This window comes from Octopus bimaculoides, chromosome 1 (assembly GCF_046866305.1).
Source record: "Octopus bimaculoides isolate indiv1 chromosome 1, ASM4686630v1, whole genome shotgun sequence".
Taxonomy (NCBI): domain Eukaryota; kingdom Metazoa; phylum Mollusca; class Cephalopoda; order Octopoda; family Octopodidae; genus Octopus; species Octopus bimaculoides.
Genome location: NC_142928.1, coordinates 79,095,531 through 79,111,934, shown reverse-complemented (window position 1 = coordinate 79,111,934; position 16,404 = coordinate 79,095,531). Strand labels below are relative to the sequence as shown.

Genomic DNA, 16,404 nt, shown 5'->3' with positions numbered 1-16,404 from the left:
AAACAATATATATAAGGGTTACATTATAGGTTTGAGATGTTTTGGCCATTTTGGTATTGCTAATTCTACACGGACTTACTTGACATCAAACATTTTAATGTTTCTCTCATTCTCTCTCCTTCCCCCATCTACCTATCTATCTATCTATCTATTTGTCTATCTACCTCTTTGTGTGTGTGTGTGTAGGGAGAGGGAAAGTGTTATGTCAGTTGTGTTCAATTAATAAATTGCAATGTCTCTCTCCCTCTCTCTCCCTTCATTCTGTCTCCGTTCATTCTTTCTGTCTCCCCCACCCTCTTGCTGTATATTTATGTACATGTATGTGTATTTGCTTTCTGTGCCAAAAACTACTGTTGCCAAAAACTACTGTTGCCAAAACAGGTTCAGTGTCCAGTCAGTCATGCCAAATCACCATCATCCAAACAGCCACGCCCAATCACTTCATCCCACTACATTTTCTAATGTGTCCTTTCTTTATTTAGGAGAGCAGGGTGTGAGTTGAGAGAGATTTGGTAATTATTTCCAGCAGACTGAGCATCTGCATAGAAGCTTCTTTGTTGGTTCATATTTTATTTACCCTCTTGGCTATGTTTTATCTATTTGCTCCATTCATAGATAACTACTCACTTTAGCTGAATGTCATAACATTACTTGTGCACAAACTGTCCTAACTTGTTAGCCCATTTATTATTCCTTGAAATGCCCCCCCCCTCTCTCTCCACACACACACGTCGTCTCCTTCATTGGGACACAAAACTCAGCTTGCGAAGACTTATTGGGGTAAGCTGAGTTTCGTGTCCCAATGAAGGAGACGACGTGTGTGTGTGTGTGTGTGTGTGTGTGTGTGGAGAGAGAGGGGGGGGGCATTTCAAGGAATAATAAATGGGCTAACAAGTTAGGACAGTTTGTGCACAAGTAATATGTTATGACATTCAGCTAAAGTGAGTAGTTATCTATGAATGGAGCAAATAGATAAAACATAGCCAAGAGGGTAAATAAAATATGAACCAACAAAGAAGCTTCTATGCAGATGCTCAGTCTGCTGGAAATAATTACCAAATCTCTCTCAACTCACACCCTGCTCTCCTAAATAAAGAAAGGACACATTAGAAAATGTTTAAAAGTTAGAGAAATAGCTATTTTTCATGGTATTAATAGAACACTTTTTCTCAACCACATTTTTGCTCTTTTTGTAGAAATTTTGAGTAATTACATTTTGTTTGGAACAATACTTTCCACAGTTGGATGATTTTCCTTCAGATAAGCATTCATGTGTAATCAAATGTTGAGCTTGAAGCTTGACAGAGGACTCAATCTGTAGAAGGAAGATTAAATCTCAAGACAGTCTAATCAATCTGTAGCCTAGTGTCTTATCTCCAAAGCAACTGTGTGCTTCTCATGGAGATTACTGAAAATCCTGTTGGCAAAATTATATCAAACATCATGGAAGGAGATTTCTATTATCGATAGATGTGGATTTCTATAATTGGCTTGCACATCTTACAAAGCAGCAAGGAGAAAATTGCATTGTTTAATATGTTTAAATTAAGAGGAGTTTTGGATTTTGGGGTTTTATATATCATCATCATGATTTAACATCTATTGTCCATGTTGGCATGGGTTGGATGGTTTTACCAGAGCTGGGAAGCTGCACCAGACTCCAGTCTGATTTGGATGCCCTTCCTAATGCCAACCACTTTACAGTGTGTTGGTTGCTTTTATGTGGCACTGCCATGAGTGCTTTACACACCAGCCAGATCAGTCTTACCACTTCTGCTGTGAGGTACAGGACTTCTTGAATACAACCAGATGTCTCGGTCCTTTGTCATCTCACTTGAAAGGTTCAGCTTCCTGAGGTACTTCATCCCATGCTTTCCTGGGTCTCCCACTTCCATCCACTTTGAGAGATTGACAGCTCTTTATGGAGATGTCAGCATCCCTCTGCATCACTTGACCAAACCAAAATAGTCTTCTCTCTTGCTCGCACACATGCACGCATGAACACACACAGACTGGCTTTCTTATTTTTTTTTAAGGCCTTATCTCTTGGATATTTATTTTCACTTCAGAATCATATGTTCTCAATATGCTTCCACACCTGAAATTTCTTCTCTAGTTCTGGTAGTGATTCTGCTATGAGGGCCAGGTTTGTAGGTTATATTTTACACATGATTGTTCTATGAATTTTCAACTTGCTTTGCAACAAATAATGAAACCACTGATAAAGTATTGCTGATACACACCAGTTAATGTTATTGAGATCTCTTCCTCTTCAAGTGACATGTTCTAGGTGTTGGCAGTCATACACTTCCGTGTCAATATCTGAAGATTCATGATTTTTCTTGGAAAAGATACAACAGTGGTTTGTGGTTGTTATCTGCTGGTTTATTTACAGTTTACTCTACTCGTCCTGTGTTCTTCTTAACTTACCCATGAGGCTTAGTATTAGTGCTATCTTAGACATTATTAGTACTCTCTCCAGTAAAATCCTGCATCATTGCCTCGAGATTGATTCTTTGATTAACATTTATTGAAGCCAAGGAAGGAGAATTCATGTCTTGTCAAGTTTTGACCAATCCTTTTACCATCACCTTGTGGTCTTCATAGCAAGAAAAATTAATTTTGCTGCTTATTGTCTGTTGGTTAAATAAATAATAAGTGTGATTATGATATTTATCTTCTACTTTTGGTGATCAGCCACAAGTTCAGAACTGTAATTTCTGTTTGATGATAATCTTGCTCATATGGGTTGGATGAGATTTGTTGAGGTAGATTTTTCTATGGCTGGATGCTTTTTCTGTTGCCAACTCTCACCTATTTCCATCTAAAGTAATATTTTTCAATGGCCAGACATGTTTTCACAGAAAATTGGAAATGAAGGATACTGCTTATATGATAGTGATGTCCTTTTATAACTATTATGTGACAATAATGCAATATCAAGACAAGGACACACACAAGACAAGCATCTTTCAGTTTCTGACAAACAAATCCAATGGTGCCATGCAGTATGACTGAACCTGAAGACATGCAGTTGGGAAGCAAACTTCTTAACCACACAGCCATGCTTGCATGCCTGTATATTATGTATGTGCAGGTATGGGTGTGTGGTTGAGAAGTTTACCAGCCAACTACATGGCTTCAGGTACAGTCCTACAGCGCAGCACCTTTAGTCAATGTCTTCTACTCCAGGCCAGGGCTGGGCAAAGCCTTATAAATGGATATGGTGGAGGGAATCTGAAAAAGAAGTCTGTTGCGTGTGTGAGTGTGTACCTGTGTTTGTTTACATCTGTTACTCATATGAAACTCATGACAGTTGTGTGATACTTGGCACATCTCAAGAAATGACGTGCTTGCTTCCAAAGCCATATGGAATGAGAGATCCTCAACTTGAAAACCAAGTTAGGATTAGTATCATCGGGCAGAGCATTTGGTGGTAAAACAAATGCCTCAATAACATATTCATCTAATACATGCTAGTATGAAGAACGAAATGTAAAAAAAATCAGAAATAAATGAATATATATATATATTGAACACACTAAAGTGTATTTATATACTTTTTATCTTTTACTTGTTTCAGTCATTAGACTGCAGCCATACTGGGGCACCACCTTGAAGGGTGAACAAATTGACCCCAGGACTTATTTTTTTAAGCCTGATACTTATTCTATCAGTCTCATTTGCCAAACCCCTAAGTTATGGGACACAAATCACAAACGCTGGTTGTCAAGTAGTAGTGGGAGAACACAGACACAAAGATATATATATATACACACACACATATATGCACAATGTGCTTCTTTCAGTTTCTGTCTACCAAATCCACTTAGAAGGCTTTGGTCGGCCTGAGGCTGTAGTAAAAGACACTTGCCCAAGGTGCTATGCAGTGGGACTGAACCTGGAACCATGTGGTTGGGAAGCAAACTTCTTACCACACAGCCATGCCGGTGCCTATATGTTTGAAAGCTGTGCAATATGAACTTTCAGCTTTTATTCTGTGATAAAATTACAAACAGGTACATTCATACAGGCATTGACACAGGAATAAAATTCTCAGTATTATGAAGGCCAAACAGCTATAGCTTCTTGGATTGATAAGATGCAAATATTCAAGCGAAGTGGATGGTAATACACTTCTCATTAACCAGCAACATGACAATATGTAAATGACCAAGCTGTTTTTTTGTGGCTTGCTGAACCAGTTTGTTTAAATATCAATTGGTAGAATGAGGTGGCAAGTTACAGTTTACAGGCTGGATACAGTCAGCCAACCATGTAATAATAAATCAATGGTTTATATTTAGCTTGGTATGTCTGGCTTAAAACCTGAGAAAGACTGGTTATTTATTCATGGGAGAAAACAGGGAATAATACGTCATGGCACCTTTCCATACTGGTAAGTGATGTGGATAAAAAGATTACTAACAAAAGCAAAAGAATTCAAGTAAAACATTATATATAAATAATTCAAGTAAACTAATAATACATCTATATGTATTCATCACAGGTGTTTGGTTCTATGAAAAATAAGAAAACCATGTTAAATGAATCAGTAATGAATTAATAATAGAATACAAAGGAAAAACAGGCTTTGCTTCAAGAGCCCTAGTTGTCCTGAGCACTGTGTATAGTCACTGGAGTGCAGTTTTGCAGTCCAAGCCGTATCTTTAATTGCTCTTCAAACTGTGTTATCTCAGATCATTTTGTGATAAGCATAACATAGTTCAGAATTATCACCTTGCGTTAACCCAGATCAGTGATGAATGAATCAGTGATAAATGACGATAGATGCCAATGGCATTGAATGTCACTTACCTGCCAAGTAACATTGACTGAATTTGTAGATACAGCAACCACTTTTACATTCTCTGGTGCATCTTCTGGCTCTGTGAAATAGCAAAAATTCAAATGTATTATTCTAAACAGCTTGTGATAGCATATAAATTAATAACAATGATTTTGTTTTTTCTTCAATAAATAATAATGATGGTTTCAAATTTTGACACAAGGTTAGCAATTTTGGGAGAGAGGGTAAATTAATTACCTTGACTCCAGTGCCCAACTGGTGCTTATTTTATCGACCCTGAAAGGATGAAAGGCATAGTTGAACTTGGAGAGATTTGAACTCAGAATGTAAAGATGGTTGAAATGCCGCAAAGCATTTTACCTGTCATGCTAACAATTCTGCCAGTTTACTGCCTTAATAATGATTTCCTATTTTGGCACTAGGTCAGCAATTTCAAGGGAGGATGAATGGCAAACTTGACCTTGGTGAAATTAGAACTAAGAATGTAAAGACTAGCAAAATGCTGCTAAGCATTTTGTCCACCATGCTAACGATTCTGCCAGCTTGCCACCATAATAATAATCCTTTCTACTATAGGCACAATGCCTGAAATTTGGGAGGAAGGGACTAGTTGATTACATCGACCCCAATGTGCAACTGGTACTTATTTCAATGACCCTGGAAAGGACAAACAGCAAAGTCGACCTTGGTGGAATTTAAAATCAGAACATAAAGACAGATGAAATGCCATTAAGCATTTTGTATGGTATGCTATAATCATTATAATTGTTATTATTATCATTATTATTATTTCTAATTTAGGTACAAGGCTAGCAATTATGAGGGGAGAGGATTAGTTAATTACATTGACCTTAGTACTTTACTGTATTTATCTCAGTGAGATGACAGTCAAAAAATTAAAATACAACTGTAAACTATAAAATAAGTTATGCTTTTATAAACTTGAAGAAAAGGTCCATCATCTTGAGAGTTTAAATTCAGACAGAACCAATAACAGGCACCCCAGAAAAAACCCTCACATTACAAATAGAAAAATTGAACAATAAACTTTCTGTTATTCATTATTATTCTTAGTATTATATTCTATTATTTTTATCCTAATCATTATCTGTAATTATTATTATCATCATTATCATTTTATTTTATCATTATCTGTAATTATTATTTTCATCATCATTGTCACCATGAACATATTCTCTTCAGTTCTGAGGCTTCTCTCAGTTATTTATGTCAATTCTCAGTTTCTTCCTGCAGCTTACAGATACAACATTTCCCCCCAACACAAGTGTTGTTCTTATTTCACTTATCTACAGTCGCTGCTAGGTTAAGTACCAGAGGTGGCAGTCAGCCATCTCTAATATCTATTAGCTTAAATAGTGTTAGACAGGTCTCTTGGAGTCTTGTATGATGACTGGTCCAGTGATGATGACATTAAAAGAAAAAAAAAAAAAGAAAAAAAAAAACTACTTGTTGGTGGAAACTTTAAAATACACCCTTATTTATGAGAGAAATGCCAAGGATTGAATCTAAACCTAATGATGCTAATGGGGTTATATACTAAAAGTCATAATAGTGAAGGTGTTGAGTCCAGCAGATGTTCTGTGGAACAGTGGTGCAAGCCCAGTCATAATCAAGCTGCTGACCAACAATGGCAAAAGAGGTCCGAATTTATTGTCCTCTATGGTCAGAAGAACACAATAAATTGATGAAGTCTGTCTGAGATATGAGGCAACAGAAAAGGTTTATTAAATCTCTGGAGAGAATGTTACCACTAGGATGTGAATGAACAGAGACTGGCTAACCAAGTCAATGATCAAGAAGTGGTTAGAAAAGGTGAAATAAGAGGATAATATACAGGCAGTGAAAAATGAACTGCTGGAGACTATGGTTCTAAAGAAACACCTGTTGCACTAGAGAATCTGTAGGGTTTGGAGACAGAAAAAGGAAATATACCAGCAGCAGAAGAACACAATGTACTTCCATGTGAAGAGCTACAGGAAGAGATTAGTTGTGCCATTTTTTGTATGTTTTATTTTGGCATGTTTTTCCAGAGCTCCATGCTTTTCCTATTTCCAGCCACTTAGCTTGATGCACTTCACCCAGTACATTCTGTAATGTCTCTCTTTTATGATAAAATACATAAAAACTTGATCATTCAATAAATATCATTAATTACATGGAAATTAGTTAATTGATAATTTTAGCTAGTCTACTTACTATCTTCTTCTGTACGAACATCATCGGAGCTCTCACTGAAATTACTTGTACCGATATCATTTGTGGCTGCTACTCGGAATCGATAGATAGTATTAGGCTTTAAGCTGAAAAAAGAAAAAAAATTATCAGCATTATTTATTTATTTATAATCATTATTATTAACAGTAATTATTATTTCTACTCTAGTATAAGGTAGAGTTGAATGGTTACATTTTTTTTTCCAGCCTGGTTTTATTTATCCAAACAAATATTGAATGATGTGTTGGAAAACATTTTGAAAACATGCCAAAATACACTGATTATAGAAGTGAAGAAAGTATTAAGAATTTTAGATGCATTGAAATTAAGTCTAATATGATGTGAATTGAATGTGCTACTGATATACATTTTATTGAATCTAATTTTACCTATGTTCATGTTTGCATTAGTACTACCCTCATCCTAATCACCTTCATTATCCAAATTTCAAATTTAGTTTTGCAAACAGGCTGGATTAGGAATGAGTTACATCTTGCCAAGTCAGAACGTGAGGTTACAAGGTTAAAAAACAAAAAAATTCATATCTTATCACTGATGAGACTTGATGTTGAGACTGAACATTAGTAGGTCATCATCAGCTGCAGGAAAAATGTGGGTGGGAAGAAAATTCCAAGGGGATAACATTTGAGGAAGCAGGATTAGGAATTGTGGTTAGAGCTGAGCTTAGGCTAGAAAGATATGAGGGAAGCTATGTCTGGTTCGGTTGGGTGGAGATAGTATATAACAAGTTAGTTCTGAGCAACAGAGATCAATGTAGTGGTAAATAACAAAATAGGAGTAGTTAGAGAGCACTTCTGTTGGCTAGGGGTTGGAATGAGTTGGCATGTAATTCTTTTGATAATCAATTACCTGATATTTTAATGGATGTGATTTAGGTTGTTTAGGCATGTAGTAATGCAGTATCACCAGCATTCTAGACATCACAGTAGTATTTCATTATGGCTGTTACTTGAGCTTTGTCAAGAGTCAGCAGATAATCAGAGCTGATGTGTTTTCTGGTCTTGAAGTTAGAGCTAGTTTTTGAAATGCAGTGTTTGCTATGTTGTGAGTGGAGGCACAATGGCCCAGTGGTTAGGGCAGCGGACTCGGGGTCATAGGATCGCGGTTTCAATTCCCAAACCGGGCATTGTGAGTGTTTATTGAGCAAAAACACCTAAAGCTCCACGAGGCTCTAGCAGGGGATGGTGGCGAACCCTGCTGTACTCTTTCACCATAACTTTCTCTCACTCTTACTTCCTGTTTCTGTTGTGCCTGTAATTCAAAGGATTAGCCTTGTCAGACTGTGTCACGCTGAATATCCCCGAGAACTAAGTTAAGGGTACACGTGTCTGTGGAGTGCTCAGCCACTTGCACGTTAATTTCACGAGCAGGCTGTTCCGTTGATCAGATCAACTAGAACCCTTGACGTCGTAAGTGACGGAGTGCCAACAACAACAACAACGCTATGTCGTGAATATGAAACCTCTAGGAAAAAAAATCATCAGAAATTGTGTGGTATAGCATTTGTAGTTGACACTGAAGTTTTCTACATTGATGTTTTCTACCAAGATTAACCCTTTTGTTACCATATTTCTGTTGAGATGCTCTGTGTTACTTTCAGTTAATTTTAAATATAACAAAGAATTTAGTAAAACAACTTGGTTATCACTAAGCTAGTGTTAGGAATATAAATTGTAACTAAGGTTTGTTTGGTGGAAGATTTTAATTCAGGACTTTTGAAAACAAGACATTTGTACTATGGAGCCAGAAGCAGTTTCCGCTGGGTTGGTATCAAAATGGTTAAAGAGGATGACATATAAGATTCTTAGTGCTTGCTCTTGGGCAGCACAGATTAAAGCCTCCATTTCCGGTTTTAAATCACTTTTAGTCATCCACAGCCATCTTTTTTCTCTGTCTATCTTATCTTCAAGATCCCAATGAAATTGTCCATGCATTCTATTGTTTACCCACCTATTTTCAGTTTCATTTGTTTGCAATTTCTTGTATAGTGCTTTATCTTTGCAATCTTTCAGCCTACACAAGCCTGACCTTCTTACTTCTAATAGTAGTGGTTCTGTGGCATTTTTTACATACCATGCTTTGCTGTTTTCTTCTGCTCTAATGCTGTGTTTATATCCAATAAGTCCTCTTCCCCCTCTTTTTCTTGGTACATACAGTCTGTCTATGTCACATTTTGGGTGTAGTGACTCATGTCTAGTTAGCAACTTCCTTGTCTTTCTGTCTAAGATGTTTAGATCGTCTACTGTCCATGCGATTACCCCTGCTCCATATCTAGGGAGTGAAACCGACCAGGTGTTGATAGCTTCGATCTTATTCTGTCTGTTTAATTTTGACTTAAGGATCAGTCTCAGTCTGCACAAGTTCTCCACCTTAAATTTTTCTGTCATTTCTTTCTCCATCAATTTATCCATTTCCCAAATACTTGTAGCCTGTCTCTTCTATCTGCTTTATAACCTCCCCCAACGGTATCGTTAGCCCATCAATACATTTGATTTTGCCTCTCTTCAAGACTAACACACCACACTTTCTCAGTCCAAACTCCATTCTGACATCAGCACTGAAGGTATACACTGTATCAAGGAGGGAACTGACTAGGACGTCATCTTTCCCATAAAGTTTGAGGTCATCAATGAATAACAAATGGTTGACTTTTTGTTGGCAGCTTTTGAATACATACCCAACTTTTGCTTTCCTCAAATCAGTGTTAGTGGTATCAAGCACAGTACAAAGATCAGTGGGAGCAGGCAGTCCCCTTGGAAGATGCTCCCCCCCTAAACTTCTTCTGTATGCTGTCAGGTCTGTCCTGCAATTCGCCATACTTTTTCCAAGCAATCGTTCAACATCCGATGCAATACCAAATAGGTTCATAAACTCCATAATCCAAGAATGTGGGATCATATCGTACGCCTTACGATAGTCAATCCACGACACGGCTAAGTTTCTTTTCCTCCTCTTGCTTGTCTATCAGGAGTTGATTCTTGGTACCTCTGCACTTACGCTTGCAACCCTTCTGCTCATGTGGCAGGACTCCCATTTTTTTTCCAGATGTTCGTACATTGACTGTGAGTATTCCAGTCAATAACTTCCACATAAGTGGCAAACAGGATTATTATTATTACTATTACTGCCAATATTATTATCATTATTAATATTATATTATTATTATTATTATTATTATTATTATTATTATTATTATTATTATTATTATTATTATCCCCAATGCAGAAGTGGAATGGAAGAACAAGCCACTATTTTCACTATGCTTTTACAAACTCTTTCAAAATGGTTTTAAAGGAAAGTTATTATTTCTTTCTCAATTTGATATTCAATAACTAATTATACAGAACTGAATTTTCAGCTTTAAAAATTAGAAGTATTTTCTGGTTGATTTTTTTTTTTTCCCCCCAAACTTTATTGCGACAGTGATTACTCTTTTCAGCTTGCAGATTCTATTGAACTTCATATACAGCTAATTGCTGAATTAACATGCTTGCTTTGTAATAGTAAAAATACAAAATCTCATTCCGGTGCTGCTGTATTTAAATGAATCATTGAAAAACACTTTTTCTGCAAATGAAACACTATATTTTATCATGCTGTCTACCTTACTTAATGGATATATCATAGAAAGCCACAACATGGTGGAATTTGTCTCGAGAAAGCTTCTTGTATAGATATATAGTGCTATAAAGCACAGAAGTACACCATTTAGCAGACAAAAAGTCTAGCAGTGGCATGGCTAAATCTGGATTTCTGCATCTTTGCATGTCATTGTTAGCAAGTATCCACTATCAATCACATGCTTAGGCAAATTTTGCTTCTACTGATACAGTAAAACAGTGATTAACAAATCAGTGTAGTCACAAATAGCAGGCGTACCTCAATCCTAAGTCATAACATCAACAACATTCATCATGAGCTAGCTAAAGAGCACTGTCCTTGATTTTTGAATAGACAAGCAGCACCAATGGAAACAACAGCAACTATGAATAAAAAAAAATCCTCAACCTACTTTGTAATGGTGTATGTTGTCACAGAAGGTGGCACAACACTTTTTACTGTGTCCCAACCTTGCTGGTATTTTTTCTGATATTGGATAGTGAAGTTCCGTAATGGTCCATAGCCATCGTTACCATGATGCCAGCTGATGGTGATAGATCGTGACCAAACTCGGGAACTTTTAACTGGCTTTGACGGGCTTTCAGGAGGATCTAAAACAAGAATACCATTATAAGAGAATAACTGTACATGATTTTAACAAGTAAAAAAAAAAAAGACACAATAGTATTAGTAGTTTTGAGAAATGACATTAGAAACCAGATGAAAATAACTGAATAGCAACATTAATAAGAATGTTATATTTCTATGAAAAGTGAATTCCTTTTGAATCATAATAACAAACAGATAGAAAAGAAACACCTGTATAACATCTATGGTGGTGGTTGTTATTAACCTCAGTTGAAACTCAGTTTTGCAAACCTTTGACCAAAGATATTCTAGCTGTAACCTGCCTGTAGTTTGTTCAGGCATACTGTATCTAAGTTTACACTACCCAATGCGTCCTTCTTGTCTTTTTTTTTTTAATTTATAATTTATTTTTTTAGAATCACAGTATAGTGTGATGAAGAGAGATTTATTTGCTTTTTCTCAGAGGTTGTGTAATTATTTAGACACTTTTTCATTGGCTTGTATCACTTGTTCTTTTTCAGCAGGAATTGTTCCTGTCACAGCAAGCAAAAGACCTATACATAACACAGCTGGCAAAGTTGACATTGCAACTAAACAAACAGCATTGTAGCTACTACCTACTACATCAGTGTTACTTGGAGATTAGGTAGGTTGGACTGTAGAAAGTTATTGATCATAGCCACAGACACAATACAATGAAGGTGACAGGATATAAGAGTACAGCAGGATTTGAAATAATCTCATGAAAGTGCTTCTATAGGTTTGATTGAATTTCAAGTGATAGCAGCCAAAATATCCAGCAAATCTCCTTGCAAAAGGATACAGTTGAAGTTGTTCTACAGATTTTATGCCTAAAGAAAATAAGATGAGATGGATCATGAACATGCTCAATCAGGGTTAGACTGGACCTAAGCAACAAGAGCAGTACTTCAAATGAGCAAATGAGAAAACTTTTACAGTGCTTCCAACCTTGCTAGAAATAGCAGCCAAATCTACCTCATATTGTATCTTATTGTCTTATTCTTTTTGATATCAACATGCCTGAAACCACTCACTGGTTCTATGATATAAACCTACTGTTTTTAAAGTGTTCTAAATTAAAACCTTGCATATTTCATGCAAATTCATATTCCAAACACAAGGTTAATAAGGACATAGTTATTTTATTATATTGCCACCTGACTTGCTCCTGTGCCAATGGTATTTAAAAAGCACCATTCAAGCGTGGTTGTTGCCAGTGCCGCCTGACTGGCTCCCATGTTGGTGGCATATAAAAAACACCATTCAAGCATGGTTGATGCCAGTACCACCTGACTGGCCCTCGTGCTGGTGGCACGTAAAAAGCACCCACTACACTCTTGGAGTGGTTGGCGTTATGAAGAGCATCCAGCTGTAGAAACCTTGCCAGATCAGATTGGAGCCTGGTACAGCCTTCTGGTTTGCCAGTCCTCAATCAAACCGTCCAACCCATGCCAGCATGGAAAGCGGACGTTAAACGATGATGATGATGAAGTGTATTCCAACAGAAATATGACAACAAAAACGTTTAAAAAGGTAAGGTTGCATTGGTAGTCATAGGTATACTGTTCCATGAAACAAAATATGGATTGATCATAGCTGGAATGCCATTGACCATCTGTTTGATTGGTCAGAGCTGACTTTATGTCAAATGACATGACTAAATGATTGAAATAAGTGATCCAATGGGCTTAAAGTATATATTACAATCTTTTATTGTTTCCAATACTGTCCTGTCACCAAAAACCAAACTTTTCAGTTCATTTGTGCCATAATTCTGGAAATAATTCCTTCTCTGTATTACTTTGATTTCAGTTAAAATTTATAAGGTTAAAAAGGTTAAAAATCAAATTTCTATGGAAAATTTTTTTTGTTGAAATATACAACAGGGAGAATATGAAACACACAACAGGGAGAAATAGAAACAATTTCAACCAAATGAGTGAATCTTTAAGTGGTCACTCAACCTGCTAAAAATAGTAACCCTATCTATATAATTCTAACAACAACCTTCCACCTAAATAAGTGATGGCTGAGGAAAAAGTTCATTAAAATAATGAACTGAATGAACACACACACCACAAAAATATATTAAAAAAAAGCATTATTTTAACACGGCGCACAAACTTTTTCCTCAACCTAATCATCATCATCATCATCATCGTTTAACGTCTGCTTTCCATGCTTGTAGCATGGGTTGGACGATTTGACTGAGGACTGGTGAACCAGATGGCTACACCAGGCTCCAATCTGATTTGGCAGAATTTCTACAGCTGGATGCCCTTCCTAACACCAACCACTCCGAGAGTGCAGTGGGTGCTTTTACGTGCCACTGGCATGAAGGCCAGTCAGGCAGTACTGGCAAGGGCCATGCTCAAAATAGTGTATTTTACGTGTCACCTGCACAGGAGCCAGTCCAGGGGCACTGGCAACGATCTCGCTCAAATGTCTCTACACGTGCCAGGAAGGCGACACTTGGCTGCAATCAAAGATACACTACACTTGAAAATAAGATGGAATGGTCATAGACAGAATGTCTCTGATCACAAGTTTTCTTGGTAGGAGCTGATTTGGGGTTAAACAACAATGACAACCAACAAACCAACAACGTTCAGTATATATCTAACATATATCAAGTACAAAAGGTTATGTTGAAAACTGCATTGCCCTTGTACTAAATCTCTTCCAAAATATGCTGTATCATTTAAATTCACTGATGCATCAAATATAAATTATTTATTGGAGGAAGACAGGTAAATGTTTATATAGGGTATCAACAAAAAAATTACTTATGAAGAAAAACCAAAATACTGTATCTTTTTTTGAATATTTCAGACAAAAAAGGTAGTGCAAGTCATACAAGATGATTTTGGAGGACCAAAGCTTCTATCTGAAATGCAGCAGGATTTGGAAAGATAACAATGATGTTTGGATGTTTACTCAACATGTTTACAATATTGTACTACACTGACAAGTATGCTGGAAAATACAGTATTAGTTTGTAACATGTCAGGAAAGTTATTTTTGTTATTGCCTTGTAGCATAGTGGTGCTACGGCAAACTCCAGCCAATCATGGCTGGGTTCGTATTAATACCAAAAGCAGTTCTCTGCCAAAGAAGAGAGGTGGGCATTTTAACAATTTAGCGGAAAGACAGCATATGTGCAACATTGGAACAACCTCTTTGTTTTTCATACCAACTTCGCACTGCTAGCTCTGAATTATATCTGCTCACAACTTTGAACACATCACAAACAGCCTATTCTATTTATGCCAACTTTGCTCCATGAACTTCTGAATGCCATCAGCCCACAACTCTATGCTGAGTTTCTGTTAGCTTATAACAACTTCTAACTGAATCCATATTTTAAATGTAAGTTAGAAAGCTTTCTCTGACTCATGAACATACACTGGTTCTGCTCGCATGACTCGTCAACTCTCATTATCTTTTAATAGATTAAAATATTTTGTACTAAAAATACCTTCTGATATTCCATATTTCACTACAGTGGGTAACTTTTACCAACATTCCCCCTCTGTAAGTCTTTTAAAGTGGCTTAAAAAAATAATTGGTAAAAAATGAAATCACTCACATCTTTTAGCAGTAGTGAATACCAAAACTTCACTTGCATTTCCCCAGCCAAGAGCAGTCTTAGCAGCAACACTGAAAATATAATACTTCTCTTTTTTGAGGTTGTATGCTGTGAAGTTATTTACATTGGCATTTACAATTGTATAATTTGGTTGTTGATAACTGAAGTTAGCTTTTAGTCCGTAAGACACTCTGTATTTCAGAATGATGCCATTTGGCTTCTTTGGAGGTGCCCATACCACTTTTGCCATTTCATATGTTACAGTAGGAAAGTATATTATAATAGGTGGATCAGGAACTGAAAAATAAATGAAACAGACATTACTGATACAATATCAATGTGTTCACAGGCTATCATGTTATTTAGGGCTGTTCATTATTTCTTATTTCATATATACATGAATGAAAGTATGTATGTGTGTGTATATATCCCTTTAGTGTTCACATTATTCTGCCAAAATTAATGCTTTTTCATCCACATTGTTTTGAACTAATTATGCATTATCTTGTAGCTATGAGATTTTGATGAGGCAGTTGTTAATTTTAAAAACGATATTGTAGGGTTTGTGTGAGAGACCAGATCTGGCCAGTTTGAACATAAAACAGGCAGAATACTTTTGGCCGGATATGGCCGGTTTAAATGCTAAAGGGATATATATATATATATATATATATATATATATATATATATATATATATATATATATATTTAATATTTTGGACTAATGGGTATATGTCGATTAGTGTGTTGAAGTGTTGAGTAGAGCACTGGCACAGTTTGGGCTACTTGGTGTCATCTGCAGTCGGGATATATTTCCATTGGAATCTACTGCAGGAACTCTGTAGTGTTAGTTAAGATAATGATAATGGATTAAGTAACCAAAAAATGCATTTGGTATTAATCATTATTTCGTACAACAATCAAATTTTTTACAGGGGAAGTAGATAGGAGATAGACACGGAGGGATTGAATTACATTAGGCTTAAGAGAAAGGAATTGTACTAGAAAGAAGAGAAAGGAAAAGAAAAGATATATATGCAGGCTAAAGTTTCTAGGATGAAAGGTTATCATGTTTGCTAGCTTATGTCAGGAGGCATATAGGTACATTCACATGAGCACATACACCCACAGAGAGACGTTGGTTGGCATCCCACCCAATTTTCTGCAGTTGTTTGTACAGCCTATGGTTAGAAGATAACTAGATTAAAGGTTAATCGTCTCATTTATTTAAAGGATTGGGGGCGGCTTGTAGACAGTTTGATACATTCTATATCTATATCACTCAGGGTGAATCACACACACACACACACATGTACATATATACATATATATTTTTACACTCACGCATACACACACACACAGAGTGTTGCCTGGGAATGAAAAAAGCAAAATAGATTGTATAGAAAGTTGTTATTCTAAATTCAATTTATTTTTCAATTGGGAAATCAATTTTGAATTCATAATAACAATAATAATAATAATAATAATAATAATAATAATAATAATAATAATAAATGAAAATACCAAATTTACCACTTTT

General features: G+C 36.2%; 1 protein-coding gene across 8 annotated transcripts in view; it reads right to left on the bottom strand.

The window, feature by feature from the left end:
• Positions 1-16,404, bottom strand: part of LOC106871456 (protein sidekick-1) — a 589,083-nt gene that overhangs the window by 95,159 nt on the left and 477,520 nt on the right. For all 8 annotated transcript variants that reach the window (XM_089352508.1, XM_089352475.1, XM_089352495.1 and 5 more), the window contains 4 exons: positions 14,865-15,161; positions 11,079-11,277; positions 7,028-7,131; positions 4,819-4,889 (listed from right to left, as the gene is read on the bottom strand). In XM_089352508.1, coding sequence (XP_089208634.1) covers positions 4,819-4,889; positions 7,028-7,131; positions 11,079-11,277; positions 14,865-15,161 — 671 coding nt within the window. The remainder of the gene's footprint in view (positions 1-4,818; positions 4,890-7,027; positions 7,132-11,078; positions 11,278-14,864; positions 15,162-16,404) is intronic.